This window comes from Salvia splendens, chromosome 15, assembly GCF_004379255.2.
Source record: "Salvia splendens isolate huo1 chromosome 15, SspV2, whole genome shotgun sequence".
Lineage (NCBI taxonomy): Eukaryota > Viridiplantae > Streptophyta > Magnoliopsida > Lamiales > Lamiaceae > Salvia > Salvia splendens.
Window position 1 is genome coordinate 16509974 of NC_056046.1, and position 27430 is coordinate 16537403.

General features: G+C 37.0%; 3 protein-coding genes and 1 long non-coding RNA gene across 9 annotated transcripts; 2 read left to right on the top strand and 2 right to left on the bottom strand.

Moving 5' to 3' along the window:
- Positions 1–1052: 1052 nt before the first annotated feature.
- LOC121768182 (pentatricopeptide repeat-containing protein At4g19440, chloroplastic-like) lies at positions 1053–5697 on the top strand. Of its 2 annotated transcripts, XM_042164565.1 has the most exons (5): positions 1053–3879; positions 4375–4475; positions 4762–4806; positions 5012–5140; positions 5272–5697. In XM_042164565.1, exon 1 carries the CDS (start codon positions 1332–1334, stop codon positions 3867–3869), a length of 2538 nt encoding a protein of 845 aa, XP_042020499.1. In that variant the 5' UTR covers positions 1053–1331; the 3' UTR covers positions 3870–3879; positions 4375–4475; positions 4762–4806; positions 5012–5140; positions 5272–5697. The 2 variants fall into 2 exon arrangements, with proteins under 2 accessions (XP_042020499.1, XP_042020500.1); XM_042164566.1 differs by lacking the exon at positions 4762–4806.
- On the bottom strand, positions 5137–9576 carry LOC121768183. Of its 2 annotated transcripts, XR_006043300.1 has the most exons (3): positions 8271–8552; positions 7928–8191; positions 5137–5495 (listed from the first exon to the last, which is right to left on the bottom strand). It is a non-coding gene; the product is annotated as an uncharacterized LOC121768183 (long non-coding RNA). The 2 variants fall into 2 exon arrangements; XR_006043299.1 differs by lacking the exon at positions 5137–5495 and having other exon boundaries at positions 7777–8191; positions 8271–9576.
- Positions 9577–21887: 12311 nt separating this feature from the next.
- LOC121768715 (pectin acetylesterase 8-like) lies at positions 21888–24768 on the top strand. 3 transcript variants are annotated; one of them, XM_042165253.1, is made up of 12 exons: positions 21888–22047; positions 22359–22480; positions 22584–22666; positions 22900–23029; positions 23124–23203; positions 23272–23358; positions 23424–23548; positions 23630–23690; positions 23769–23822; positions 23908–24091; positions 24181–24326; positions 24410–24768. In XM_042165253.1, the coding sequence occupies exons 2-12, from the start codon at positions 22363–22365 to the stop codon at positions 24515–24517; spliced, it is 1176 nt and encodes a 391-aa protein (XP_042021187.1). In that variant the 5' UTR covers positions 21888–22047; positions 22359–22362; the 3' UTR covers positions 24518–24768. The 3 variants fall into 3 exon arrangements, with proteins under 3 accessions (XP_042021187.1, XP_042021186.1, XP_042021189.1); XM_042165252.1 differs by having other exon boundaries at positions 21894–22051; XM_042165255.1 differs by lacking the exon at positions 21888–22047 and adding an exon at positions 22132–22266.
- LOC121768716 lies at positions 24640–26585 on the bottom strand. 2 transcript variants are annotated; one of them, XM_042165257.1, is made up of 6 exons: positions 26452–26585; positions 26138–26333; positions 25949–26018; positions 25321–25430; positions 25004–25118; positions 24640–24896 (listed from the first exon to the last, which is right to left on the bottom strand). In XM_042165257.1, the coding sequence occupies exons 2-6, from the start codon at positions 26199–26201 to the stop codon at positions 24812–24814; spliced, it is 444 nt and encodes a 147-aa protein (XP_042021191.1). In that variant the 5' UTR covers positions 26202–26333; positions 26452–26585; the 3' UTR covers positions 24640–24811. The 2 variants fall into 2 exon arrangements, with proteins under 2 accessions (XP_042021191.1, XP_042021190.1); XM_042165256.1 differs by having other exon boundaries at positions 26438–26566.
- Positions 26586–27430: the final 845 nt, after the last annotated feature.

Sequence of the window (27430 nt, forward strand, 5' to 3'; positions counted from 1 at the left end):
ATCCATCTAGGATTAAGTTGAATGATTCAATCTTATAAACCAAACATGATACATATTTAATCATGAGATTTAATCTTGCCAACCGAACACCCCCTAAGTATGCAAGTGATACAATCAGATAGCTTGGGCTTGTGTCCGTCAAGACTCAAGTGTAGCTAAGGTTTTTTGTATTCCCTCTATTTCATGTTAATAGACTCATTTTTCTATTTCGGAAAGTTTCAAGATAGTTGAGTCATTTCTATTTTTGACAAAAAGTAACTCTCTCTTTTACTATTCTCATTCATTTAACATAATATTCTTAAATCTCGTGCTGAAAAAAAATGTCTCTATTAACAAGGAATGGAGAGTATCCTCCTTGAGTATTGGACTTGTAACTTAGTTTTTGGTATGTCGTTTGGAGATACTGACCATCTCTATGTAGTAAACATAAAGAGGTCTCAGCTATTATACCGTACTGAAATGTTACACCATATCGAAAATTTGGTATGAGTTAAAACCATACATTTTTACCTTATCGAAATTTTCAATATACCAAATTATCGGTACAACTAATATCAATACCGTTGTCCTACTGTCTTGTCGGTATGTCATATCGAAATTTTTGCGATATACTGAAGTTTTGGTAGTAACCCGTAATACCAGTATAATATTATGTATAAATATATACCATTTTTACGGCATATATTGATATCTGTATGTACATAGTACACTTTATAACGTAAATATCAGGATACCGCGATATATAAAAATTCATACTGTTACTATACCGAAATATTTCCGTAAGGTATCATAGCCTTACTAAAAACTCGGTAATTTTACTAATTTTTTGATACGATAAATTTGGTGTACCGATTTTTTATTATTTTTAAAATTTTCTCACCTCTACAATAAACGACCCCTATATTTTATTGCAATCCTAAAAATAACAATTTAAGGTAAAAAAAAAATGAATCATTTATTATAAAATCTATACAAGTTGAACTCGCTTAAACCAAAATTCAATACGCATATTAATCTTTAGTTACATTACTAATATATCAAAGTGGCCCAATAGCAAAACTAAAAAACCCGGCCCATTAAAATATCCGGTCAGTCTTCTTAACTCTGTCACCATAAACCCTGCTTCTCCTCTCCATGGTTTTGGAGTGTTGGGATCTAAGACCTCTTCTCACTCTCATCATCGTGACCTCTTCTCTTCCGCTACCATTAAACCTCTCCCCGATTTTCATGGCTTCGCCGCCACCATCCCCTCTCTCCACACCACCTCTCTAGACCTCCATTTCTTCACCTCCGCTCCTGCTAATCTCACCAATTACAATCCCAATCTATATATGGACATGAGAAGATCCGCCCTCCAGAAATCCGCCACCAACACCGCCGCGATACTCTTCTTTCCTATCAAACGACCGCTAACCGTCTCGCCTCATCCTTTACCACGACCGGGGAATCTCATCGCTAAATCTAAACCCAAAGAGGCGCCTCAATCGCCGAATCCCCCTGCTTCAGCTGCATTTGATCAGCGATTTCGTGATACTGCGAGTTTGTCTTCTGCTCTATTCGCACCGAATTTGAATTCATTTCAGTGTAGCGATTTGCTTAACCATTTGAATCCTAGCCAATTTGATTCGATTTTTTGGGAAATTCATAATAATGTTGATCCTTCCACCGCATTGAAGTTCTTTTATGTTGCGGGGAACCGCTGCAGCTTTAGGTTTTCGCTTAGATCGTATTGCGTATTGTTTCACTTGTTGCTTTCTAAGAATCACGATTCAGCTGCGCGGTTGCTCTTGATAAGATTGATTGATGGAAAGTTGCCCATGACGTTGAGGGATGATGTTGGGGATTGGCATAGGGAGATTGCTACTGTTTTGGCAGATGCTTGTGTTGGTTCGGAGAGATTTAGGGGAGGGGTGAGAGCGTTTGATATTTTGGCTCATGTTTATGTTAGTGATCTTAAGAGCTTCGGATTTGATGTTGCAATGGATGTATTTAGGCTCTTAGCCAGTAGAGAGTTGGTTCCATCTGTCAGGACTTGCGTTTTTTTTATGAGCACTCTTGTTAAGGAAGGCGAACCTGAGAAAGGCTACGAAGTTTTTACTATTGTTTCGAGAAAGTTTTCACCAGATGTTCACTTATACAGTATTGCAATAAATGCGCAGTGCAAAAGAGGTAAGGTTGATGAGGCAATTGAACTGTTTAAGCAAATGGAGAGTAAAGGAGTTGCTCCGAATGTTGTTATATATAACAATCTAATGCATGGCCTATGTAGAAACGGGAGACTGGAAGAGGCATTCCAGCTTAAGGAGAGAATGGTAGATAAGGGGATGCAACCAACTCATGTTACTTATGGTGTGCTGATTAACAGTCTGATGGAGCTTCAGAAATACGGTGAAGCTGATTGTGTCTTGAAAGAGATGTCGAGTAAGGGGCTTATTCCCAATGTTGTTGTTTATAACACATTGATTCATGGGTTTTGTAAGATAGGAAATTTGACAATTGCCCTGAAGTTAAAGGATGATATGTCATTACTAGGTGTTATTCCTAATTCAGTTACGTATAATACTCTCATAAATGGACTCTGCAAGGACAATCAAATAGATTTAGCCGAGCAGTTCTTAAGAAAAATGATGAAAGGAGGATTATGTATAAACATAGGTACTATACATTCTGTCATTCATGGATTATGTAAAAACTTAAGATTGGACTCTGCTCTTACGTACACCATGTTGATGATCTTTAAGAATTTGAGGCCTGACAATATGTTGCTGACAACATTGATGAGCAGACTTTGTCAGAATCATATGCATTCAGAAGCCTTGAAGCTGTATTATGATCTGCAGGGTACAGGAGTTGGTTGCAATACAGTGACCTCAAATGCCCTTGTTTTTGGACTTTCTGAAATTGGTAATGTGCAAGAAGCCAAATCTATCATCAAGAGCATGTTGGATTGTGGTGTTAGGTTGGATACTTTCACGTACAATGCACTCATCTATGGGTGTTGCAAAGAGGATAAGTTGGAAATTGGCTTTAAGCTCAAGGAAGAAATGACTGAGAAAGGAATCTCCACAGACATTGTGACGTACAACATGCTGATAAACAGATTATCTAAAAAGGGTAAAATGGATGAAGCGCTGATGTTGTGGCACGAATGCCGAAGGAATGATCTTGTTCCTGATGTTCATTTATATGCAGTAATGATAGCAGGGTATTGCAATGGTGAAGATTTTGAAGAGGCTATGAATTTCTTTGATATGTTACTCCAACAGAATATTAAGCCGAATTCTGTTGTATATAACATACTCATTAGAGCATACTCTAGGGTTGGAAACATGCCAGAGGCCTTCAAACTCTTTGATGAGATGAGAAGCAAAGGTATTCCACGCACCCTGGTCACCTATTCCTCTCTGATACATGGAATGGGCAATGTTGGCAGAGTAAATGAATCAACATATCTGTTTGATGAAATGAGGAAGGATGGCTTGCAGCCTGATGTAGTATGTTACACTGCACTAATTGGTGGTTATTGTAAACTAGGCCAGATGAATGAAGCAACAAGTGTCTTGCAGGAAATGTCTTCATTTAACATACAGCCGAATAAGATAACTTATACAGTAATAATCCATGGGTACTGCAAGTTGGGTAGGACGGAAGAGGCTGCTGAGGGTCTGAGGGAAATGCTAAGCAAAGGTATCACTCCTGATTCTGTGACTTACAATGTGCTGTCACACGGGTTCTGCAAAGAAGGGGATGCAAAGGAAGCTTTCGCCCTGTGGGAACACATGTCTGATAGAGGAATAAATTTAGATGATGTTGCACATACTTCATTGGTTCACTGCATGTCCCAGCAATCAAAGATAGAAAACCACTAACTCTGGACTGGTAGGCCTTTACTCTACTTCCCCTCATGCAGTTACAAAAATACTTAAAATCAATTCTTCTAAAGAAATACACATCTATTTATTCTTTTATGATGGTGTTCTTGTGGCTAACCTTCTTCATTTTCTTCTACCTCTTACTTTTCCGGGCATTGTTGCATTTTTGTGCATCTGTTACTTTCTTTTTGTTGTTTTTGGGTGTATGGGTGCATTTCTTTGTGTTCCAGGATTAGTAGTTGATAGATTGACAGTTCTTTTTCCTTTGAATGAGAGCAGGTTGGATGACTGGTCTTTTCCCTTTGAATGATGGTTTTATTTGTTTGCTTAAAATCATTAATGCTAAAAATCGATTTACAATAGTGGGTAGAATCGTCACCCCGAGCATATTAGTGACTGGACCTTTTGAATTCATTATTATGATTGCATAATACTGTACGTTTGTTTTGTAGATTAATCTGATTTTTTTTATCCTAACAATTCTGTCGAATGTTGTCAAAAGCATGAGGGGCGCATGAGGCTCGATTGGAATCGCCCCCAGGTGACTGGGGCGAGCCATATTCAGGGGGCGCTGGTGGGGCGGCTCAGGCCAGAAGTCATCTGGTATATTATGTCTTTCAAATTGTGTTTATTTTCTTGTTTAATATATATGTTTGCCTTGTTTTGTCTCCCATATGATTCCAAGTACTCTTGAAATCAGAATAACCCTTTAAGCAGATACTGGATATAAATTTGTATCATGTTTTTTGTTGTGAGTATGATGCCTTGAAGGGGTAAATTGTTGGATGACTGCTGCTTAGGTAGTATAGTTACCTCAGGAGGAAACTCTTATATATAGATAAATATAAACTCTTTCTTATGAAAGTTATATTATTCTGACTTCTGCCAGGCTGACCTTGAGTATTGATTCAATCTCAGACTCCAATCACTTAAGGTACCAGAATTTGCTCACAATGCTTCCTGCTCGCATCAGTTCTCTTCTGCATTAAGATATCCAATTGAATTATAAATATCTCTGATGGAATTGTTTGGTTTGTTGTGTTGTTAATATGCGTTTTATTCATCTCTCAATTTCTGTAAAATTCTGTGTATTAGTTCTTACATATCAAGTTTGCTAAAATTTTGTCTTTATCTAACAGTGACAGGTTTCTACAGCAGTATTGGAGATTGCCCATCAACAAAGAGTGCTGACTTGAGCCACGAATGCCACAATGCTTGATGATCATTAAGTGTACCTCTGGTAAAACAAGATTCAACAACTGTATCAGGTTAATCGAACTCAATCCATTACTTGTATTTCTCCTTTAGTCTAACTATTTCTATTAGTTTGTGAACTTGACATCTTGAACTTTTCTTTCTCAAATTCATACATGTAACAGTTATTTTCTCATCATGGCAGGCTCTGAGTATCAGCTATGCCCACAGTCAAGATTTTGTATACGATAGTCGCACCATTTTGGTGGATGGGTTGTGCTCGAAGCTTTAAAAACAACAGTGCCAGTATACGAAATCGCAAGTGTCAGTTGTTTGAATCCGATGGTGCAGTTAGTTTTCTATCAAATACTCCCTTGATATGTAGAAGATGGCATAGCTGTTGGAAATCTGGAAATGTAGCCCAATTATCTGAGAGATGAAGATGGCATAGTATGTAGTGTTATAGATAGAATTACACCATATAACGATGTATTAGCTTTATCATTCTCACCAGTTAAACAATGTAGTAGTTGAGCAATTTATACATATATGTATATAATCTGTTGAATATAGTAGTTGAAATAACAGTATCCAGTTAAGGATATAATGCTCAACAATATTCTTGTCCTTAGAATTTGTGTATGGCATTGCACGTGTGTGTATTCACCAAATATTACATAAAGTAACATTTTAAACTTAAACTAGTATCACACCCGTACTATGCACGGCCTATTTTATTTTCTTCACACTCTATTAAACGATGAGATATTATTATAAATATATTGATTAGTGAATTTGGCAAAAAAATATATCCATGTTTTTGTTAATATTATAATAATTTAAATTAACGAATTTATATTTGTTTTTAAGAATATTCATCACTAACAATATTAATAAAGAACACTTATATGCAATAAATTTTTATAGTCCAAACAAAGTTTCATGACTATCTTCACTTTTCACTCTCTTAGATGGTGTTTGGTTTCCTAGATAAAATAATATTAAAATATAATCTCGGATTGAGTTGTGAGATTATTTTAGTCATAGGGGATTAGCTATGACTAATTATTCCATGATTATTCATCTATGATTGAGTTGATGGACTAAATCTCATGAACCACACCACTAATTTAATCTGAGATACAATCTTGTAAACCGAGCACCCCTAATAGTATTAAATCTTTTCACTTCCCCTAGTTATTACAAGAAATTTTACTTCTATTTAGTGGAGTACTACATCTTAATTAGTTGAAATAATAGTAACGTGTAAATGAAGATATATGTAATTTATTTTAAATATACTATATGTAGAACAACTATAATACAATAACCTATCTAATTTAATACTGAAACACCATAAATATAAAATAATTAATTAACAACTTATAGTAATACTCAAAACATCTAAATCTTGATCATAGAGAATTAAATGGTGAATAACACAATTAATAAATAAATATAATTTCATATGATAATAACAAAAGAATAGTTTATAAGTTTAAAAAATTTCCTTGCAAACAATATTAAAAATAGAGGATAGGCAAAAAATTATAGCAAATGACATTATACTACAATTTATTCACACTCTAATACTAATATAAGTACTTTTTGTAAATAAGTAATAAGTATTAATGAAGAAAAAACTCAAACTATGAGCACGCATTTTATTGACATTGAAGGAAAGGGACTCTTTACAGTTTTAATGGGACAAGAATATATATAGATAGAGGTGTGATCAAATATAAACCTCTATCTATAATACAAACTACAAACTTTAATCATACACACTTCTTATAAGTAATCAACTGTTAGCAATGAGATTCATATGTCAATGTCAACGCCTAATACAAATTATATCACTGGGGGGAATGTCAACGTCTAATACAAATTCTGTCACTGGGGGTATGTCAATGTCAACGCCTAATACAAATTCTGTCACTAAGGGAATGTCAACAATGTCAACACCTAAAGTTTGTATAGTTTGTATTATAGAGGGTTTGTAGATTATCATGACCCTAATGTATAAATTTGTTAGACTTACTATATTGCTCTTCTCACCTTTTCTTTTCACTTTCTTGTGACAGGCCACGTGTTGATTCAAAAAATGGTGATATATGTAAAACAGTTCCATCTTTATTCTATATTATCCACAATAAAATAGTACTAAAAATATTTTATCAAAAATAAAGAGAATGAACTAAAATAAGATAAACATAAAAGATAACATAACATAGTTAAGAAAACATATAAAATCATAAAACTGATAGAGAATACAATACATTACCTACAAATATAAAATCATAAAGGCGATGGGGTGACGATATACAACTTGTAAAATTTCTTCATTGAAATGATACTTTTAATTAAAGGAATTCAAATGTATAGAAGATTTTTAACGTTTGGAATTCTATGAATGACTTTTAGTCATCCTAATGTCCATTTTTTTCATATCACGTTGTTTATGTAATTGCAAAATTAAGAACCCTTTGATCACACACGTTTTTTGTTTTATGTAACTGCAAAATTTAATGGTCCTTTTAATCACATGTTTTTATCCGTAACATAGTTTTTTTTATTGTTTTTTAGCATTAATATAATTTTTTAAATAAAATGGCATTCTTGTAATTTTTTCCAAAACTCCCCTTTTATATATGTATAGATAGATAGATATCAAAATGTTATTAGTAATTCATATTGGCTACATCCCTAATTATATAATGATCTCTAGTTAATTAAGATTAAGATCATAGTGGTATGTAATGTCTATACAACACATGTTCATTAGAATACATGTACGGCGGCACTAATAATCAAATACTAAGAAATGACAAGAAGAGAACTCAAAATATAAACTAGGTTACCTTGCTACTTTCTTAATACATTGGCGCATTATTAATGGGAATGACTGGAATAGAGAAGTGTGGATCCACTACCATCACTTGAAGACCGGTTCTCGTCTCCCGGGCTTGGCCGTGATGTCCGTTCAATGCTTTAGCTCTTCTCCATAGGTATGATATGGCAGCACAAACTCTCAAGGTAGCTCTCTCCCTTTTCTCTTGGAACTTTCTCTCATCTTGATTTAGTCGGGCTTGCTTTCGTCTAATTTTGCACCTGTTGAATCCCATCTAGTGTAGTGTAGTGTGTGTGAGAGTGATAAAATTATATATCGATCCGATAATTAAACGAGCAAGTTTTGTGGCTTACCTCATATATATGGTTAATTTTTCCTAAGTTATGGGAATGCGATTAATCACAGAATTGGATATAGAGAGACTTGAAGCAATGAATGAGCTGGATGTTTTAATTCCAATGGTGTGTGATTGTTTGGTTATAATTCGAGACTGTGAAATCTGTTTAGGGCTTTTTATAGAAGTTACTATCAAGAACGTACATAGTAACAATGAGTTGTAAAAAAATCACATATATACATCATGGATGACATTGACACCAACATCTTAAATGCAATAACCAAAGACTAATATGGATAATAGGATATGACCATCTAATGGATACAAATAACGTTATATACCAATTTTTTCAATATGATCAACAATAGTTACTCATCTAATCTTGTCGTGACTCGAATTAAGAGACAAGGAACGATTATACAGTTACCAGAAAATTAGGTATAGTATAGTGATCACGACAATAAACAAGTGAAAAAGAGTCAATTTCGATACTAGAATGCCCTTTTGGTCGAGGGAATCAAGAATAAGTTGGCCGACTTGAATAATTTGTGGCTTAGCATTCTTGAATCAGTACTTGTACCATCAAATCAAATAAATACCTAAGTCCCCACAAACACTAATTTTATTTGGTACAAAACCACATTTCATATTTCTTTCTAGAGGATTCGGCAGATAAACATATAAGTTCATTTAGCTAAATTCATTACTAAAAGTTTGTTTTTGGTTAGGTTTGTTTAAACAAAAACCTAAGCAAACACAAATTTTTAGAAGTTAGATGCATACTACTAGTATTTATTGGTGGTGAATATCTAGCATATTTGGATCCTCCCTTTAGATAATAAGTGTATGTAGTCTTGAGATACTTGTAGGGTGAGGTGAATATATGCACAATTTGTATTTTCTAGCATTCAAGTATTTTGTTTACATTTTTTTAATATGACGCCTTGTTAATTTGCTTGAAAATAGAAAAATATTTGGATAGTAAGTACTTTAACACTACTTTCTCCAACGTAGTTATGATGCGTGTTCTTTATCTTTATACTCACATAATCCTTAACTCCATTTACCATTATTTTAAGAGCTATTAGTATAATTAATAAGAAAAAAATAATAGGAATATATCGACATTGGCCAATGAGAGATGCTTCATTAAGTCAAAGAAAGTAAGTAAGAAGATACGCTTAAGATTACAAAAAATGTTGGTTTCTTATAACTGAACATGCACATACCATCCATTTTTATTATTACTCGAGATGTTAAGTTCTTGAAAAATACACTTAACTTTGCGATCATCTTCCAAACATTTTGAGGGAGAGGCTCACAAAACTCAACCGGTCGTATGTGCACGAAAGCATGATAATTGTGGCTTTTTCATCCCAAACATCTTTAATCGTAAATATATCTTGTTGAAATTTTAATCTATAAATTTGGATACTTAGAGATGGTTTTATTTTACATGAATTAGTGCGTGTCTTTGTATACAATAATGTTTCTTGTGAGTCATGTCGACGAATATTGTAGATCCATCATCCATGTAGCTCATGCTTGCGCGCGAGTTGTACAAAATAGAGTGACTTATGAATATTATTTCAATATTATGACAACTAATTTCAATAATTTGTTTCATTGCGAGAGGACACATGTGAGACCAACAAGTATATTGAAAAGGGCTTTCAGAAAATGATTTGAACAGTATTTTTTTTTATATTTTAAACAGAAACTAGACATTTTGTAAAACGATCGACTTTGAAAATGTATATTGGCCCAACAAGATTTTTAGTCGGACAAACTTGATATTGGGCTTAATTAGTAAGATAATTATCGATATATTGAGCATCCACAATGGCGGCGAGCGGACCGGCTAGCCGATTCCCGGCGCTTGCCGGTCCGCTCGCCGAACCATTGCTGCAGGCGAGCGCCAAATCGGCGAGAAAAATGGCGAGAGCACGCCGATTCCCGTGCGCTAGTCGATGCACTCGCCGATCGGCTGACGCCATTGCAGGCTCCCGATCGGCGAGCGATCGGCCAGCCGATTTTTTATTTTTTTAATTTAATTTTCGAAACACTATATATACGCGATTTGCACGTCATTTTCATTCGCACCACTTGTTTTAACGAGTTTTCTCTCTATCTTAATTTCTATACAAGAGCAACAACGCAAAATGGAGCACAACAACGAGTCTACTCCAGTGAAGAGCGGGTCTCAAACTCCCACGGTACCCGTGGGAAGTGGATGGGGTCCGATGGCCGGGTACTACAACATGTACCCTTGACAGCAGATGATGCCCGGGATGGCATACGGGGGTAGTATGCGGGGATGCAGGGCGGACCGGCGATGCCGGGCGTGCAGGGGGTACCCGGGATGCAGATGATGCCGGGGTGGCAGCCGCGGATGCAGGGGACGTCGGGGGGAGGGGGGGACAACGTCTATCGCCCCAGTTTTGATTTTTTGACTGCTTTTTCGCACACATCAACCCCATCGGAGACGCAGTTCACTGGGTGTGATACTTTTTCCTTAGAGGAGTTGGGGATAGATCTCGGGGATGCGGACACTCCCGTTCAAACGGGGGGAGTAGGGTGGGGTCGGGGCGCGCCAAAGAAGAAGAAGGGCAAGGGCAAGAGGGTGGTCGGTGAGTCGTCGCAGCCGGCTGATGAAGAGAGCCCGGCACGGAGGAAGTGGACGGATGCGAAGAACGTCGCGCTGTCCAAGGCGTGGGTGAGTGTTTGCGATGATCCCCTCGCCTCGAACAATCAGAGGATCGTCAACTTGTGGGCTAAAATAGCAGCAGCCTGCAAGGCATTTTTCCCGGAGGGGAGGCCACGCAGCGGGGAGGAGTGTCGGAAGGGGTGGGACCGAATCAGGGCTGCGGTCTCCCGATTTTCGGGCTTGTACACCAACGCCCTCCGCATGCAGACCAATGGCCAAACTGACGAGGACTGCAGGAGGATAGCGGAGAAAGCCTTCCCCGTGCCCGGGCTTTATAAGGAGTTCACCTACTGGAACTGCTATGAGGTGCTGATGGACTCCGAGAAGTTTCGGGCAGGTGTTGATGTTGGCTGGCCGAAGAAGCAGCGACTGAACTATACCGGTGATTACAGCGGCGGCAGCAGCGGCGGTTCCCACGACCTCCCCGAGGATGTTCAGGAGTTCCCGTCCCCTCCCGCGTTTATTCGCCGCACTCGTCCGGTTGGTCAAAGGCGGGCGCAACGAGCTCGCCAGGGGTCCTAGGAGGTCCAGTTGGCATCCTCCCTGTTGGCAGGTCAACAGCCGAGCTCGCCTTCTTCGCGCGTCAACAAACGCGGGCTCAGATGTACAAGATCTTAGCAGACTGGAAGACGGCAACTGACCCTGAGGAGAAGAGTTTTCTTCACTCAATGCTCGTGACTATGCCGCCGCAGCACAGTTGGGGGGCTCAGATGCCGCAGATTTGGAAGTCCCGGATAGCGGCGGCGACGGCGACGACGGCGAGGAGTGAGGCGGAGGCGGGGGGGGGGGGGGGGGGGGGGGGGGGGGGGGGGGGGGCTCGTGTGTGGAGGAGGAGTTTTTATTTTAAATTATTGTAATTTTTTTAATTAATGTACTTTTTTTAATTAATGTACTTTTTTAATTTTTAATATTATTATTGAATTTTCCCATATATGTGTCGTAAATTTAATTCCGTATTTTGTGTGATTGTTAATTATTTGTTTTTTATAATTTATTTATTGTGGCTAGGCTATGGCTGACCTATTGCTTGTCCAGTTGCTTGTCCTGATGATGTGGCATGAGAAGTTTTTAGTGCTGGTGATGTGACAGGTGGAGTTTGTGGCTAGGCTATGACTGACCTATGGCTGACCTATCTCTATTGGAGATGCTCTAACTTACGCCTAAGTTTCAAATCACATACAATTAATATCTGTATTAGTCAATTTCAAGAAAACTTGACATAAAAGTGCTATTTTAAGACCTTAATATGTTCTTAATTAGTTCCTAATTACTAGAAAAGTCAAGCTTATATTGATCATGCTGAAAATGAGTTACTTGGTGTTATGGAAGTCAAACCCATTTACATTTCGATGTCTGGTTTTTCAAATAAGAACTGTAATTTAATTGCTTCCATTTCTTGAACAAGAATCCTATAAAAAAATCATCATGAGAGGTAATTCATCCATTTTTCAAAATTTATACTACTATAATAATCACAAAGAAATCACGTACACTACAATTAAAAAGTCACATATTGTGACTAAAAAATTTAATTCATTTCAAAATGACATAAAACCTAACTGGGATAGTGCCTCATTTAAAACAACAAATACAAAATGTTAATAATGCATGCCTCCAATCTGGACTAAATTGGGTTGTATCCAGTTGGCTGCAATATAGTACTAGTGTAGACTTTTCAATTTTGAAGCACTCTCAAATAAATATTGCGAAATACTTGCAATTTAATTGTTTTGTAATATTTCATTATACTATATACTAGTCTTAGGTTTAAAATTATTATTGTGCACATAATATGCATTTAAGTCACAAGGAGAACAAATATAACCATAAATCAACACAGATACTTGCAAATGTGAAGAGTGGAGTTTATAGTAAAAGAATAAAAATAAATAGTAGGTTTTATTTTTGGTCATGACAATTATAGCAAATGATGCTGTCAATAATTAGACGTGTCACCAACGAATTTGAAAGTATAATAAAGTTGTCAATAATTAGATGAAGATTGAGAATGGACTATTAACCAATAAGGATGAGTTTCTATTGGGGCTAAATATGTGTAATGCTATCATATGGTTAAGGGAATATTGACAAAAAATTAATCGTTACATCAATCTATTTATTCATGAATGCGATATATATCAGATAAGTTTTCACAAAATTAGATTGATTTATTGTCTAAGATGCTCATAACTACAGTATGATCTTTCCATATCACTAATCTCTGTAAGTTTACTCCTTTTGTAATACTATTAGTTTAGTTTGTACATTCAAATTTGAGCCATTTCACTACAACAAAAATAACTGTTAAAAGACTTTTTTTTAACAATTAAGAACGTTAATTTGTGTTTCTAAATATACTACCAACGCTTTAAAAAATGTCCTCATTGTTGGTGTCCCAACTAAAATTAGAGGACGCAAATGAAAGCCTCATAAAATAACAAAAGATTAAGTTAATTTGCCCTTAATTTAATTTAGGGAAACTTTCTTTTGCTTCCTAAATTGTTGTTATTTTTATAAACTTTCCAACGCAAGTGATTGCGTCTCAATTTATTTTTTGTCCCTAAAAGATAAGTTTTTTGTAGTGTTTTGATTATATGTATTTTGGTATTTTGTAAAGATCTTCAAGTCATAGGTATTTGGCTTCTCAAAATCTCGACCTAAATTTCTACTACTTTATTTTAAAAAAGAATCCCAAGCTTTGTCTCATTTTACCATTTTCGTCTCCCACAAAGTTTGTCTCATTTTACCATTTTCGTCTCCCACAAAGTTTGTTTCATTTGGAATCCTATAAAAAATAGACATTAAATACATCCATCAATCTCTTCAATGTAAGACCCTTATTCCACTACACACCCTCATCTACTACAATGTCAAACAATTTCTTAAAACTCTTGTGGAGCCAAACTGAGATAAACTTTGTGGAATCGAGGGAGTACTTCATATGTCTCATTAAAAATGAAACGTTTCCTAAAATGCAAATAATATCATCTCCACTTTTTTTCCTTTTTTACTTTATTTTCTTTTCATTAATGCACAAAACAACATTGCATATAATCATGTGTTGAAAATTAAATGTTTCATATTTATTGGGACGGAAGAAGAAGAAATATATTCTGTTAAAACATCTAATTCTGTGATTGATTTGATCCCAACAATAGGAAAATGTGTTGGACATACTGTTCATCTTCATTTAAGTGATGGAGTTTTAAACCAGTAGTGGTCGACCTTTAAAGGAGGTTGATGTTAGAGATGCCCACCGGTTCAGGTTCCGGCGGTTAAACCAGTATTGGTTGACCTTTAAAGGAGGTTGATGTTAGAGATGCCCACCAGTTCCGGTTCCGGCAGTTAACCGCCGAACTGGAACCGCGTCAATTTTTTCGAACCGGAGCCGTCGCATTTGGAACTGCGGTCCAGTTCCGGTTCAAGATTTTTCGAACCGGAACCGTCACCGAACCGCCGGTTCCGGACGGTTCGGAAGCGCCGGTTAACCGGCGGTTTCACGGTTTCGGACGGTTCGGAACCGCCGGTTAACCGGCGGTTTCACGGTTCCGGTGAGAAAACCGAGGCGGCAGCGGGGGAAGCTTTTTCAGCCGGTTTTTCAGCGGGGAAACCGGCGGTTAACCGCGAAACCGGCAGTTTTCGGTTCCGGTGCGGAACACGAGGTAGACGGTTTGTTGACCGAACCGGCGGTTTTGGCGGTGAAACCAGCGGTTCCGACGGTTTTCCGAAATTCAAATTTTTTAAAATTTTGATTTTGAAGTCAAATTCAAATTCATCCATTATCCCCCCATTTCATGTTTTTTTTATTTACGTTCCGACGACACTTGTAAGTTATATTACATTGTTATATGTTGTATACTTGTATATGTATTGTACATTGTAATGTATAGTTGTCCGTTACAACTCAAATTCAACAAAATTGATATCATTTTCACCTTATTCGTCTTATTTCAATTTAAATTATCCGTTGTCTTATTCCAATTTATTGTATAAGTCCAAATTTCAAATTACATAGAAAAAAAACGAACCGTGAAACCGTCGGTTTTCGAACCGGAAACGTGTAAACCGTCCGAAAACCGGCGGTTCCGAACCGGAACCGGAACCGTGAAATAGCCTCACGGTCCGGTTCCGATTCCGAATTGCTATAAACCGGAACCGCCGGTTCCGAACCGGAACCGCCGGTTTTATAACCGTGGGCAACACTAGTTGATGTTAGAGCATCCACAACGCGGCGCGGAATCGTCCCGTGTTCCATTCCTCTATGTTAGAGCATCCGCGACGCGGCGCGGAATCGTCCCGCGTTTCGTTCCGGAGGAACGGAACGCCTGCGCGACGCGTTGGGGCACACCATCCCGCCCCCGAACCATTCTCATCTCGTCCCGTAACCCGTCCCTGTGAGACGCGAGACTGGCTGTCACGCCATGCGCCATGGCGACGTGGCGCGCCCCTGCATCGTGCATGACGCCCACTCGCCGGCCCGCGAGTGGGCGTCGTCACGTGCTGACGCAATAAATCTTTTTTTTTTTAATTCGAATTTAAAAAAAAATAAAAAAATTTTTGTAAACGGTAGTATTACCGTTTATTACCGTTTTTTATTTTTTATTTTTTCTTATTTTTTTACTCTATAAATACTCATAATTCATCCTCATTTCACACACAATTACACATCTATTCCTCCTAAATCAACTTCATTTCCTCTCCAATTTTAATCTAACATCTCATCACAAAATGTCCGGCGACGGCAACTCCGGTGGTGGCTGCTCCGTCGGGTGGGATCTCAACATGTTTAACGATTGAGAGACCATGTACAACACACTGGGTGGTTCCAGTTCGTCGACGCCGGGCACCCAAGGTTCGGCGACGCCGGGTGGGTACCAACCACCCACTTTTGACGTGGATGCATACGCTCGTCCCTCCGCCCCGCGATATTCGCAGGGATTATCCCAGATTCAGGAGGATTTCCCCGTTGAACCCACTCTGGGAGTAGGGCGAGGCGGGCGAAGCTCCAGGGCAGAGTCGGAGGCAGGCGAGGAGGAGGAAGAGGAGGATCTAGGCCGGCATCCATACAGCAACAACGAAACGATGGCGGTGTACAACGCCTGGATCACCGTCTCGTACGATCCCGTCGTCGGGAATCAACAACCCAACAAGTGCTTCTGGGAAAAGGTCACCGAGATCTACCACCAGATTAAGGCGAAAGGGTCCCGGAAGCGCACATATAAGATGCTCCGCTCTGACTTTGACCGAGTCGACAAACAGGTCAAAAAATTCTGCGGCATCTACTCGATCGAAGCGGCGCACTACCAAAGCGGAGCTTCGGGAGCCGACATTCTGAGGGCGGCTTTGCGCGTCTACAACCAGGACACGGTAAACAATTCAAATATGTTGATATTTGGCAGGTCGTCAAGGACGAGGAAAGGTGGGTCGGCAGTGTCCGCTCCAGCTCTGGCTCAACCTCAAAGCCCACGAAGCACACGACGAGTGGCCAATACTCGTCTGGTGATACCGGTGAGGGCAGCGGCGGACAAGAGGGTGCACCGCAGGAGTTTGCAGGCACAGCCTGCGATGCCGCGGTATCCAGCCGTGGGCGCCGTCGGCCGCAAGGGACCAAGGCGGCGAAGGCGGCTAGAGAGAGGAAGGGCCGAGGCGAATCAAGCCAGGCGGGCTCGGGATCGGGCTCGAGGGGAGGCTCGAACATCCTTATGGCGGTGTACATGACCGCCACAATGGCGGACACTGCCCGCTTCTCGCCCTCCTAATATCAAGCCTGGTGGAACGGAATTGTGCATATGGCAGCACAACTTGGCCTTCCGCCTCCCCCTGCACCTCGACCGCCTTCGGAGGATGATTTCACCGGTGGAGTAGTTTTTTTTATTTTCTTTAAATTTGTATTTTAAATTATGCAATGTTTAATTTTTTAGGATTTTAATTGTGTGTTTTTTATTTTTTAAAATTTTAAGTTGTAATTTTTTTTATGTTGTGTGTTTTTTAATGAAGTGTGTTTGTTTTAATTGAATTGGGTTGGAAATAAAAATAAAAAATGAAATTGAATGAATAGTAATTTAAGGAACGATTAAGAAACACATAAGGAACGGAGGGTTGCAGATTCCGTTCCTTAGTTAAGGAATGAAGTAAAAAAGTACAGTGGGGTCCGCAAATAGTAGTTTAAGGAACGGTTAAGGAACGGTATATCAACAGCGTTGTGGATGGCCTTAAGCCCAAAAATACGATTAAACTTTCCAATACTACTACTCTAATTTTAGTTTTGGGTCAATATTAATATCTATAATAGTAGTAATAATTACAATAATAATAAAAATCAAATCATAGTACATTCTTTGTTCACAAACTAATGACTTGCTTGCTTTTAGAACAAATTTTGATAAATTCCTATTTTATTGTGCTGTAAGTGGATTGAGAATTCTATTTTTATAATAATTTTAGAGAGTTGATAGTTTGGTTAAGTGTTTTATTTGAAATTCTTGATTTCAAAATAAAACATTTAAATAAACAAAAAATAATTAAGCATTTAAATAACTAAGAACAATTAATTAAAAAGAGCACATAAATTAAATAGGTGAAATGATGATAGTGAAAGTTGAGTTAATTATGAACCTACGAAGAGTGTTATACTTATACATTAACATAGGGAATGAATTAACCAAATATTTGGAGGAAAAGTTTAATACGAATCTTGAGTATTTTTAGGCCATCCACAATGGGGCGGACGATAGCGCGCCCGATGCATCGGGCGCGCTATCGTCCGCCACTGTGGCACCGCGGACGACGGACGATGTGTCGTCCGCGCCCGACGCTTAGTCCGCGGACGATGGGGCATCGTCCGCCCACTGTGGGCGACGCGGACGATGCAACGCGTTTTAGTTTTTTTTTTTTAATTTGAAAATTTTGTTATATATATATCACAACTTCACTTTTCATTTGTAACTTTTCGATTAACTTTTTTTAATCAATGAATTTTTTGCCGTTCTTTTAGTTAATCATTGTGTTTTTTAATAAGTTTGCATTTATATATTTGAAACATTTAAATTAAATAACAAAACAATAGTAAAATGCTTAGGGCGCCCCTTAGGGCGCGCCACTGCAGGTGGAAGGGCAGGAGGATAAAATGCTGACGTGACGGTGCATAGGGCGGGCTTTAGGGCGCGCCTTAGGGCGTCCCATTGTGGATGGCCTTATGAAGATGGCTTAGGTAGTTAGGTTTCATCCATAACCAATCCCAATAATAAATGTAACAATTACTATAATTTAGAAAATATAATCATAAGTTATTAATAAGGCAGTGAGTTTAGTAGGCAATGACTAATCCATATAAAAGTGTACGAATGTGGCAAAACTATTTACCTCTGAAAATAACAAAATAATTTAGTTTATTCTTCAAAACAATTGCACAAGAAGAAAACTCAATTAAGACACTTTTGGAATCAATTGAAAGCACTGAGCTTTTTGGAAAAACAAAGAGCAGATGTGAGAAACTGTCAATTTTATTAGAGGATGCACTGAGCTTTTTCGTATTGCAGTATGCAAACTAGAGGAGATGATTAGTGAATATATTAAAATAAATACTCCCTCCATCACCAGAAAAGATTAACCCTTTTTTGGAACGCACATAATTTTATACAGCTTTATTTTATATATTAAATGAAGAGAGTGAAGTGGGACAAATGGAATATATATTTATAATTAGAACACAAAATTAGTACTACTACTATAAATTTGTGAATACATTAATATCAGTTGATATTATAAAACATAGCAGATTTTAACTCACACCAGTTTGCTGATTAATGAATATCAGTTTCTGCTCAATATCAGCAACATATATTTATGTAACACATAACTGATATATAGTTTTCAGTTCTCAAAATTCTCATTTAAAAAAAACCTCATTAGAACCATTTCTTATACATACATATATATAGGATGGGATGTAATCAAATGCAAACTGTAAATATTGTACAAACTCCAAACTATGATCTGGGTCATAGGAAAATTTCAACAGATGACAAAATCATAGCAATAAAAAATGCCAACACTGTTTCAACGGTTGATGCTGTGTTGAAACCGTGTTGACATTTTTTGTTGTTGTTATTTTGTCATCTGTTGACATTTTCTAACGGTCCAGATCAAAGTTTGGAGTTTGTACAATATATGAGTTTGCATTTTATCACTACCCTATATAGGATAGTGATTAAAAAAGCATATCTTAATGCATAACTAGAGACCAAATCTCAATCACTAGATAAAAAATAATATAGGATGGATTTTGAAAACATAGAGGTCATTTGAATGGTTCATTTCGTGTTATGAACTAAAACGATCTATATATAACCTTCGTGTAATGAACTAAAATGATCTAAAAATAACTTAATTGTTATCTAAGAATGATTTTCGCATTTGATTAATTTGTTATGCTTTAAGATTTGGTTTATCGTTACAAGTCAAGATGCTTTTAAAAATGAAAAAGTATTCGGTAAAATGATAAAATGGTTCTTATGTAGATAAATAAAGTTAGAATATTTTATGAGTTTGAAAATTTTTCCATAAGAAAGATGGCAATAAAGTTGTCAATTAGCAAAGTTTGGTGGGAAATAGATCATATAAGGCCACATATACAATCCCTAAAACCAATAATAATTGATCAGAACAAGTAGTAGGATAATATTGAGTTTGAGTAGATTGAAGCCACTTTTATTACATGAAAAACTCAAATATGATGGTATATACAAATAATGCACAAAAATGAAAAATAATCTTATGACTAAAGACATCAGATGCGTACTAAATAAAAAATGATATGGATCATGTCATCACTACAAATGCTGAAATTTCACTCGATCTAGAAAACTGAAATTATGTGATAGTATTAATTGAAAAAAAAAGTATTTATTATACTAATTAAAAAAAAGTAAAATAGGAAAATGACGTGAAAGGTGCACCATGCACTAGTAAAGGTAGTGCAAAAATACAGATGGTGAAAGCGAGGATGATTCGATGCTCACCACTATGTATGCCTAAATTAACCACCGCCTCTCATCTAAACCGCGTAAACAGATTCTAGATTCTTCTACTATTTTTATTTCTTTCTTATTTTATTTATTATTATTATTATTATTATTATTATTATTATTATTATTATACAAGTAATAATAATAATAATATAATTATTATAGCTAAAGTTAGAATTTTTTAAAGGGTCTCAAATTAGTGATGTATACAGTACACTCCAAAGTCAAAACTGTGTGTAAAATTTCAAATTCTAATACTACGAGGACTAATACTATTCGACTACTATTAAAAATGCCATAATTACTTTAACATTTTTCAGTTGTATCACCGGTTTTTCTGAATAAAATTTATCTGGATTGTACCATTAAAATTATTTTCAACATTATTTGTTCAGAACATTTGTGTAAAAACAAATTTTAAAAAGTGATATTAATAATCACAAATAATATTAAAAAGTCATTAATAAAATTAACTGTTAAATGTATACTTTTTTCGCGAGACCACTGATAAGATTAAGATTAAATTGTGAGATTAACTTTTTTTAAAAAAAGAACATAAAAACAATATGGGCCCTTCTATTATGGATTCACAGCTCTGCATACTTAATATTTAATGTATGAAAAATTAAATATTTGCATGCGAATGGTATCATCGTCTCAACAATCAACTGTTCCTTTAATTTATTCAATGTATCAAGTCGACAAGATTGCTTCACTATTATTGGCTTCACATAGTATTAGTTTCCCCCTGATTTATTTTGTACATATTTAACCGATTTTGACAGTGATTTCTAAGATTGGCCAAAACCTTCATTATCAAGAATAATTTTCTATGTTTTACCTTCTGAATTTTGTGATTACATACTTTGATTTTTGTTAATAGAAAAACACGAAATACTCACGCAACATAAATCGACGGATCAAGATCTGCCTGACTATGTCCAATATTTGAATTCGAATTCATATCTACTTTGGATTTAAAAAATGTTCTGCAGCAAAAATTCGATTTGAATCTTGTAATTTTCAAATTATCTTAAACAAAATTTCATCATAGCAAAATTATTTTCACATTGTATGACCGACAAATTCTTCCATGGGCATGAGTGTGGCCAATCCAAACTCAACCTGTATGTGACTCATACCCAATCCAAACTCATCAAATGGTCCAGGCACATGACTTATAAGTTCATGAAAGTAACACTTATAATGAATAAAAATGACTATTAATGTAAATAAAATAATTGTTGTTATAAATAACAAGTTGGTATTATAATTATCAATTAAAGCGCTTATGTTAACCATGATTATTATATTCATGACATTTTGTACATAAAGTGATTGTGTCAAAAGTTACTTTCCCTTTATCTCGTATTAATTGAAACATTTTTTTTGGGACATCTTATTCAAATTAAAACATTACCTAAAATGATAAATATTACACTCCCTACTTTATTCTTTTTTCAATTTTATTATCTTTACATTTAATTGGCAAAACAACACTATATAAAATTCTGAAATAGTGCGTTTCAGTTTGGCATATAAAACTAAGAAAGCGATGTTTCATAAATTAAAAGAAAATAATAGAGATAAAAAATGGAAAAGAGAATAATATAACTACTTTTTGTTAAAAAAAGAAAATAGATCACTTTTTTAATAAATATAGATCACCTTGCGATTGATGAAATGATTTTTAGAAAATTACAATCAATTCGAAAAAATATAAATCTCAATGTATGCGTAGTGAGTGACATAGTGAATAAGAATAAAATAAATCTAATCCCAATCTACGACTGAAAAATTAAAGTAATTAATAATTAACCCCAAAACCATATCTTAATTCTTACACAAGAATAAGTGTCGGTAGCCTCTTCGATTGTCTACCCGCATCTATTAAAGCTGTTATTATAGTTAACTAATATATTCATATTTCATTTTCCTTATTGTTTCCTATTTCCATTTCTTCTCCACCGTCATCTTCACCTTCTTGATTCCAACCACTGCGGGCATATCTTAATCCCAAGCTCCGACTCAGTTAGCCATTTGAGCTGCCAACAACAGTAGTAGGTCCTAATCATTTTTCCTTTATTTATTTTTAACATTTATAAATTTGCGTCATTCAATGTGTTTCTCACTCCAGCAGTAATCGAACTAACGCATTTATTTCTGCTTTAATTTGAAAAAAATAATGTAATTTTTATTCAAGAGGGAATTATATTAGAGATTCATTGCATTTACATATTCATTTAAAAATACTATAGTGTCACACCGGTCTATATAAGGTGGGATGCTGAGCTTTATATCTCTTCATTCATTAGTCATTCTTGTTTTTTTAAAAAAATTTTGCTTACTAATTTGGACTGAAAATGAGCAGAAAAATGGATGGGGGATTGCATCAATGGGTGTTGGTTGTGGTTTGTTTGATGATTTTGGTGAGAACTGAAAGCTTCTTTGTGGATATTACTTATGTTCAGAGTGCTGTGGCAAAAGGAGCTGGTGAGAAATAATGCTTTCTTTATACACAAAAGCTCTACTTCTTGCTTTAGCTTGTTTGTAGTATAAATTGTGTGTAACTGTGTGTGTGTGTTTGTTTTTGTAGTGTGTTTGGATGGGAGTCCACCTGCTTACCATTTTGATAAGGGTTTTGGAGCAGGAATCAACAACTGGCTTATTCATATTGAGGTACTTTCTCTTTCCCTATGATCTTCAATCTTCATGTTTAGGGGCAATTTAGTTTGAGTTGTATGATAGACCAACTTAGTAGGATTTGAGTATGTGCAGGATGAAATGGTCAAACAAGTTCAAAATTAATTAGTTTATCAAAGTAGCTATTGATGTGATTTTTTCAAATTAACTATGTTGATATACTATTAGGCTTATTTAACTTGAATAGCTGATGATGAGTAGCTTTATAGGGAGGAGGGTGGTGCAACAATGCAACGACTTGCCTAGCCCGGAAAAGCACCCGGTTAGGTTCCTCCAAGCAGATGGCTAAACAGGTCGCGTTTTCTGGGATTTTCAGCAACAAGCCTAAGTTTAATCCTGGTATATAATTCGATCTTTTTTTTACCGATCTTTGTAATTGGTTGGTGATGATGTTTCGATGAATCACGTGGTTCGATGTTGGTTTGGCTTCTAGATTTCTACAACTGGAACAGGATCAAGGTTAGGTATTGTGATGGGGCATCATTCACTGGTGATGTAGAAGCAGTTAATCCAGTAAGTCCTTTGCCCTTTGTTTTCATCGTGTAGCTGTATTCCTAATTTGGCGTGTCGAATTTGATCAGGCTACTGGTTTATACTACAGAGGAGCAAGGGTCTTTGTTGCAATTGTTGAGGACCTTTTAGCCAAAGGAATGAGCCATGCTCAAAATGTAAGTCTTGAAAAGAGAGAGAGGCTGTGCTTGTTTGGTTTGATAGAATGTTCTATCATATGCAGGCTGTTCTATCTGGATGTTCAGCTGGTGGATTAACCTCGATTCTTCACTGCGATAAATTCAAATCTCTTGTCCCCGCGGGCGCCAAGGTGAAATGCTTTGCAGACGCAGGCTTCTTCATAAACAAGTAAGTGAACTTGCTTATAGCAAGCTGGAACCACGAATCTCGTCTGTTTCTTTTTACCTGCTATCGTTTGTGGCCTAACAGGAAGGATGTTTCCGGAGCTCAACACATTGAGCAGTTCTACAACGATGTTGTCACAACACATGTAAGATTTTTAGATTCTTGTCCATTTTCGTCTCGGATTGAGTTTTTCATCGGCCTAATCCTAGCTTCCCGGCTGCAGGGATCAGCGAAGAACCTGCCCCAATCGTGCACTTCAAAGATGAAGCCGGGTCTGGTTCGTGCCATGTTCACAACTAGATGATCATGGTTGCCAAAATATTGTTTTTTTTTCACATGTTGGACTGTGTCTAAATTTGCAGTGCTTCTTCCCCCAAAACATGGTGCAAGGAATTCAGACACCTCTCTTCCTTGTAAATGCTGCCTATGATTCATGGCAGATCAAGAACATCTTGGCACCCGGTGTTGCTGACCCGCACGGCCTCTGGCACAACTGCAAGACCGATATAAACAAGTGCTCAACCAGCCAGCTGCAGGTCATGCAAGGTTGACACCTAAAACTCTTTCATCCTCTAAACCCGAAACCCTAAAATTTCGATGTCTGAATTTTATTTTATATTTGGTCAATTTTCCAGATTTCAGAACCGCATTTCTTGGTGCATTGAGCGGAGTGCAAAACTCTGCAACGAAAGGGTATTACATCAACTCTTGCTACGCCCATTGCCAGACTGAAATGCAGGAGACATGGCTCAGAGACGACGCCCCTGTGTTGGATGGCAAGGTGAGCCGGTTTCTACTTCTTTAGTTGTGTTCTTTTGTTTATACATTGTCGATGCTGAAGATATACGTGTGTTTGGTCTGCAGAACATAGGGAAAGCTGTTGGTGATTGGTACTACGACAGAAGCCCGTTTCAGAAGATCGATTGCCCTTACCCGTGCGACAAGACTTGCCATAACCGGGTTTTCGAATAAGACAGCTACTTATAGATATGCAACGTAAATGAAGGGGTTCCTGAAGGATATATAATTGAAGATTATTGAAGATATGATTGAAGATGTGCAGAAATTTAAAGTTTCCTGTCATTCATCTAGAATTTGAAAATAATGAAAAATTGTAAACAAAAGCAGAGAAACACTGTTTTTGGGAGTTTAAGCAGTAAATGTATTTCATTGTCTGGTACAGATTTGACCTCATAAATATAATACCAGAATTTATATATTTATATGACAGAGATGCTCTGTTTCATGAAAGATGCTTCAACAAAATCAGTAGTTCCTTCGACCTAGCTGCCCTGCGAATTGATCGACAGCCATCATTGCACGCGATGCTGCTCCAATCGAGCCATCGTATCTGCAACGTAGATCATAGAGATGGCACATAAATCAATCTGAAATTTCAAGAACTTACAAAGGACGGAAAAATTTCCATGAATAAAATCTGCGGTTGCTTAAACTTACAGTCCAACCAAGAGGAATGCTGATGTCTGCATCACAATAGCACCTTCACCGGCCTGCTTTGAAGAGTTCAAGCTCCTCGCACAGAACCAGCTCTCATGAATCGAGGTCACAAGATCTGTTCAAAATACATGAGTTCAAGATTCAACAAAGACGCTTCCAACTAAAAGCCACAAACCTAGAAAGATGAACTACTAGTACAACGAAACATACTTATAATATCTGCCTCCTCAAGAAATGATAAAACAGCATTCTTGTTAACTATGAAAATGTTCCGTAGACAAAAGAAACATCATGCTTATGTGAGTTGTTGAGCTTACATTGGTTTGGCCCGATGAAGAAGGTTTCCATCTGAAGCTTGTTTCTCTTGACAAAACCAATAAACTGACTCATCTCAATCGGATCTGCTTTGATCCCCTCTTGCTCCGCACTGCAAAACCGCGCTTCAAAACTAGTGCTCTTGTAAAGAACAAGTACAAAGTGACAGATATATGTGCAATTGATCTTCACATCAAGCATTCAGAACAGCATCTAAGATTTTGAGATACAAATTCAACCAAACAGAGATGGAAATTCGCACATGCCATAGAATCCATTCTCCACAACTAGAGAGTGTTCTTATTTCCTAATCCTCAAGACCCTAGTTTTAGATTCAGTATAATAGACCATACAGCTGAAATCAGATCCTTTATAACATCACTACTCAATTTTAACTCTGCTCAAATTTTGCATACTATTCAGCATGACTAAAATTGTAGAAACAGAAAAATAAGGAAAACAGAGAAACTAATGTGAGAATCATCCATTAACTCAATGGACTACTCATTCCATCAAAGATTACAAAGTTCATAACCTCTACTCTTACATTCAGAAAACAAGTTAGATTAAAATATTCCCTCTAAATCAAACAATGCTCACAAACACATACAGAACCAAGCAATCGCTTACATGGTGGATACAAGGCGAGAAGGTCCGGTGGGATCATAGTTGATCAATAGTGCTGCATTCAAATCTTTCTCTGAAAAATCCAACAAAACATAATATCATTACTCAATTACGACCGCAAACAAAAAATCAACTCATCGTCAAAAAAAATGTTGCAATTTTTAAGACGAAGAAGACCAAGTGCAGGATCACCTGAAGGGCCTATGTTGTTCGCTGCCCATTTCTCCCAAATCCTTCGCACAACGCTCCAATCCATTTCGATTCTTCAGTGACGAAACCCCACAAAAAACTCGCAGCTTTTCGGTCTTTGCGTAAATGAAAATTTACAAGCTGAGAGCTTTACGGAACGGATGGCACACCCATTTACTCATTCCATCAAACAGCTAGCCTGCGTAGTAACGAAGCCGCATTATTCAAAACCCCACAAACATAATTTCAACTCACACCGACCGACACCAAATATGTTCCTAAAGAATTGAATGTTCCACAAACTTGGGTGAACTCACTGCAATTGAGACAAGGTATGCTGCAGACTTCGTTTGGGATTAATTTGGGTGTATGCTGTGGTTAGATATGCTCTACAATTCCACTCTCTCTACATATTCCCATACTCATTTTCGGCCGTATTTTATTATAAAACTTGTATTAGTACACACATTTTATTATATTTTTCAACTCGCTTTATACTATTACATTTTTTAAAAGTAATAGGTGATAAATTATTAGGATGGATAAAGTAATTAATTATACAATTTTCTTGAACAGTGTGACACGCTTTCATTCAGAGCATCCACAATGGCGGCGAGCGGACCGGCTAGTCGATTCCCGGCGCTGGCCGGTCCGCTCGCCGAACCATTGCAGCCGGCGAGCGGATAATCGGCCAGAAAAACGGCGAGCGCACGCCTATTTGCGGGCGCTAGCCGATGCGCTCGCCGATCGGCTGGCCGCCATTGTAGGCTCCCGATCAGCGAGTGATCGGCCCGCCGATTTTTTATTTTTTATATTTTTTATTTAGTTTTGGCGGGTTTTAAATATTGCAATTTGGTCCTTCAATTATCGGAAATTACATTTCCGGATGAAGATTTCTGTATAGCAACTTTAATGGAAATAAAAAATTTCCAAGCTGACCAAAGGCTGCCGCCCCTTGGACCCCGCTCTCGGGGGCGCTGCCCCCGAAGCCCAGTTCAATCATAACGAATTCAAACCAGTGTGCACTCCGCACTTTCAACTTATTTGATGTCTCATTATGATCATATTGATCAATCAAGTTAATCCAATTACACTAAAATATCCAACACCGGATAGCGGCGACGACGACGAGGAGTGAGGCGGAGGCGGGGGGCTCGTGTGTGGAAGATGAGTTTTTTTTTAATTAATGTAATTTTTTTAATTAATGTACTTTTTAAAATTTTAATATTATTATTGATTTTCCCCTATCTGTGTCGTACATTTAATTTCGTATTTTGTGTGATTGTTAATTATTTG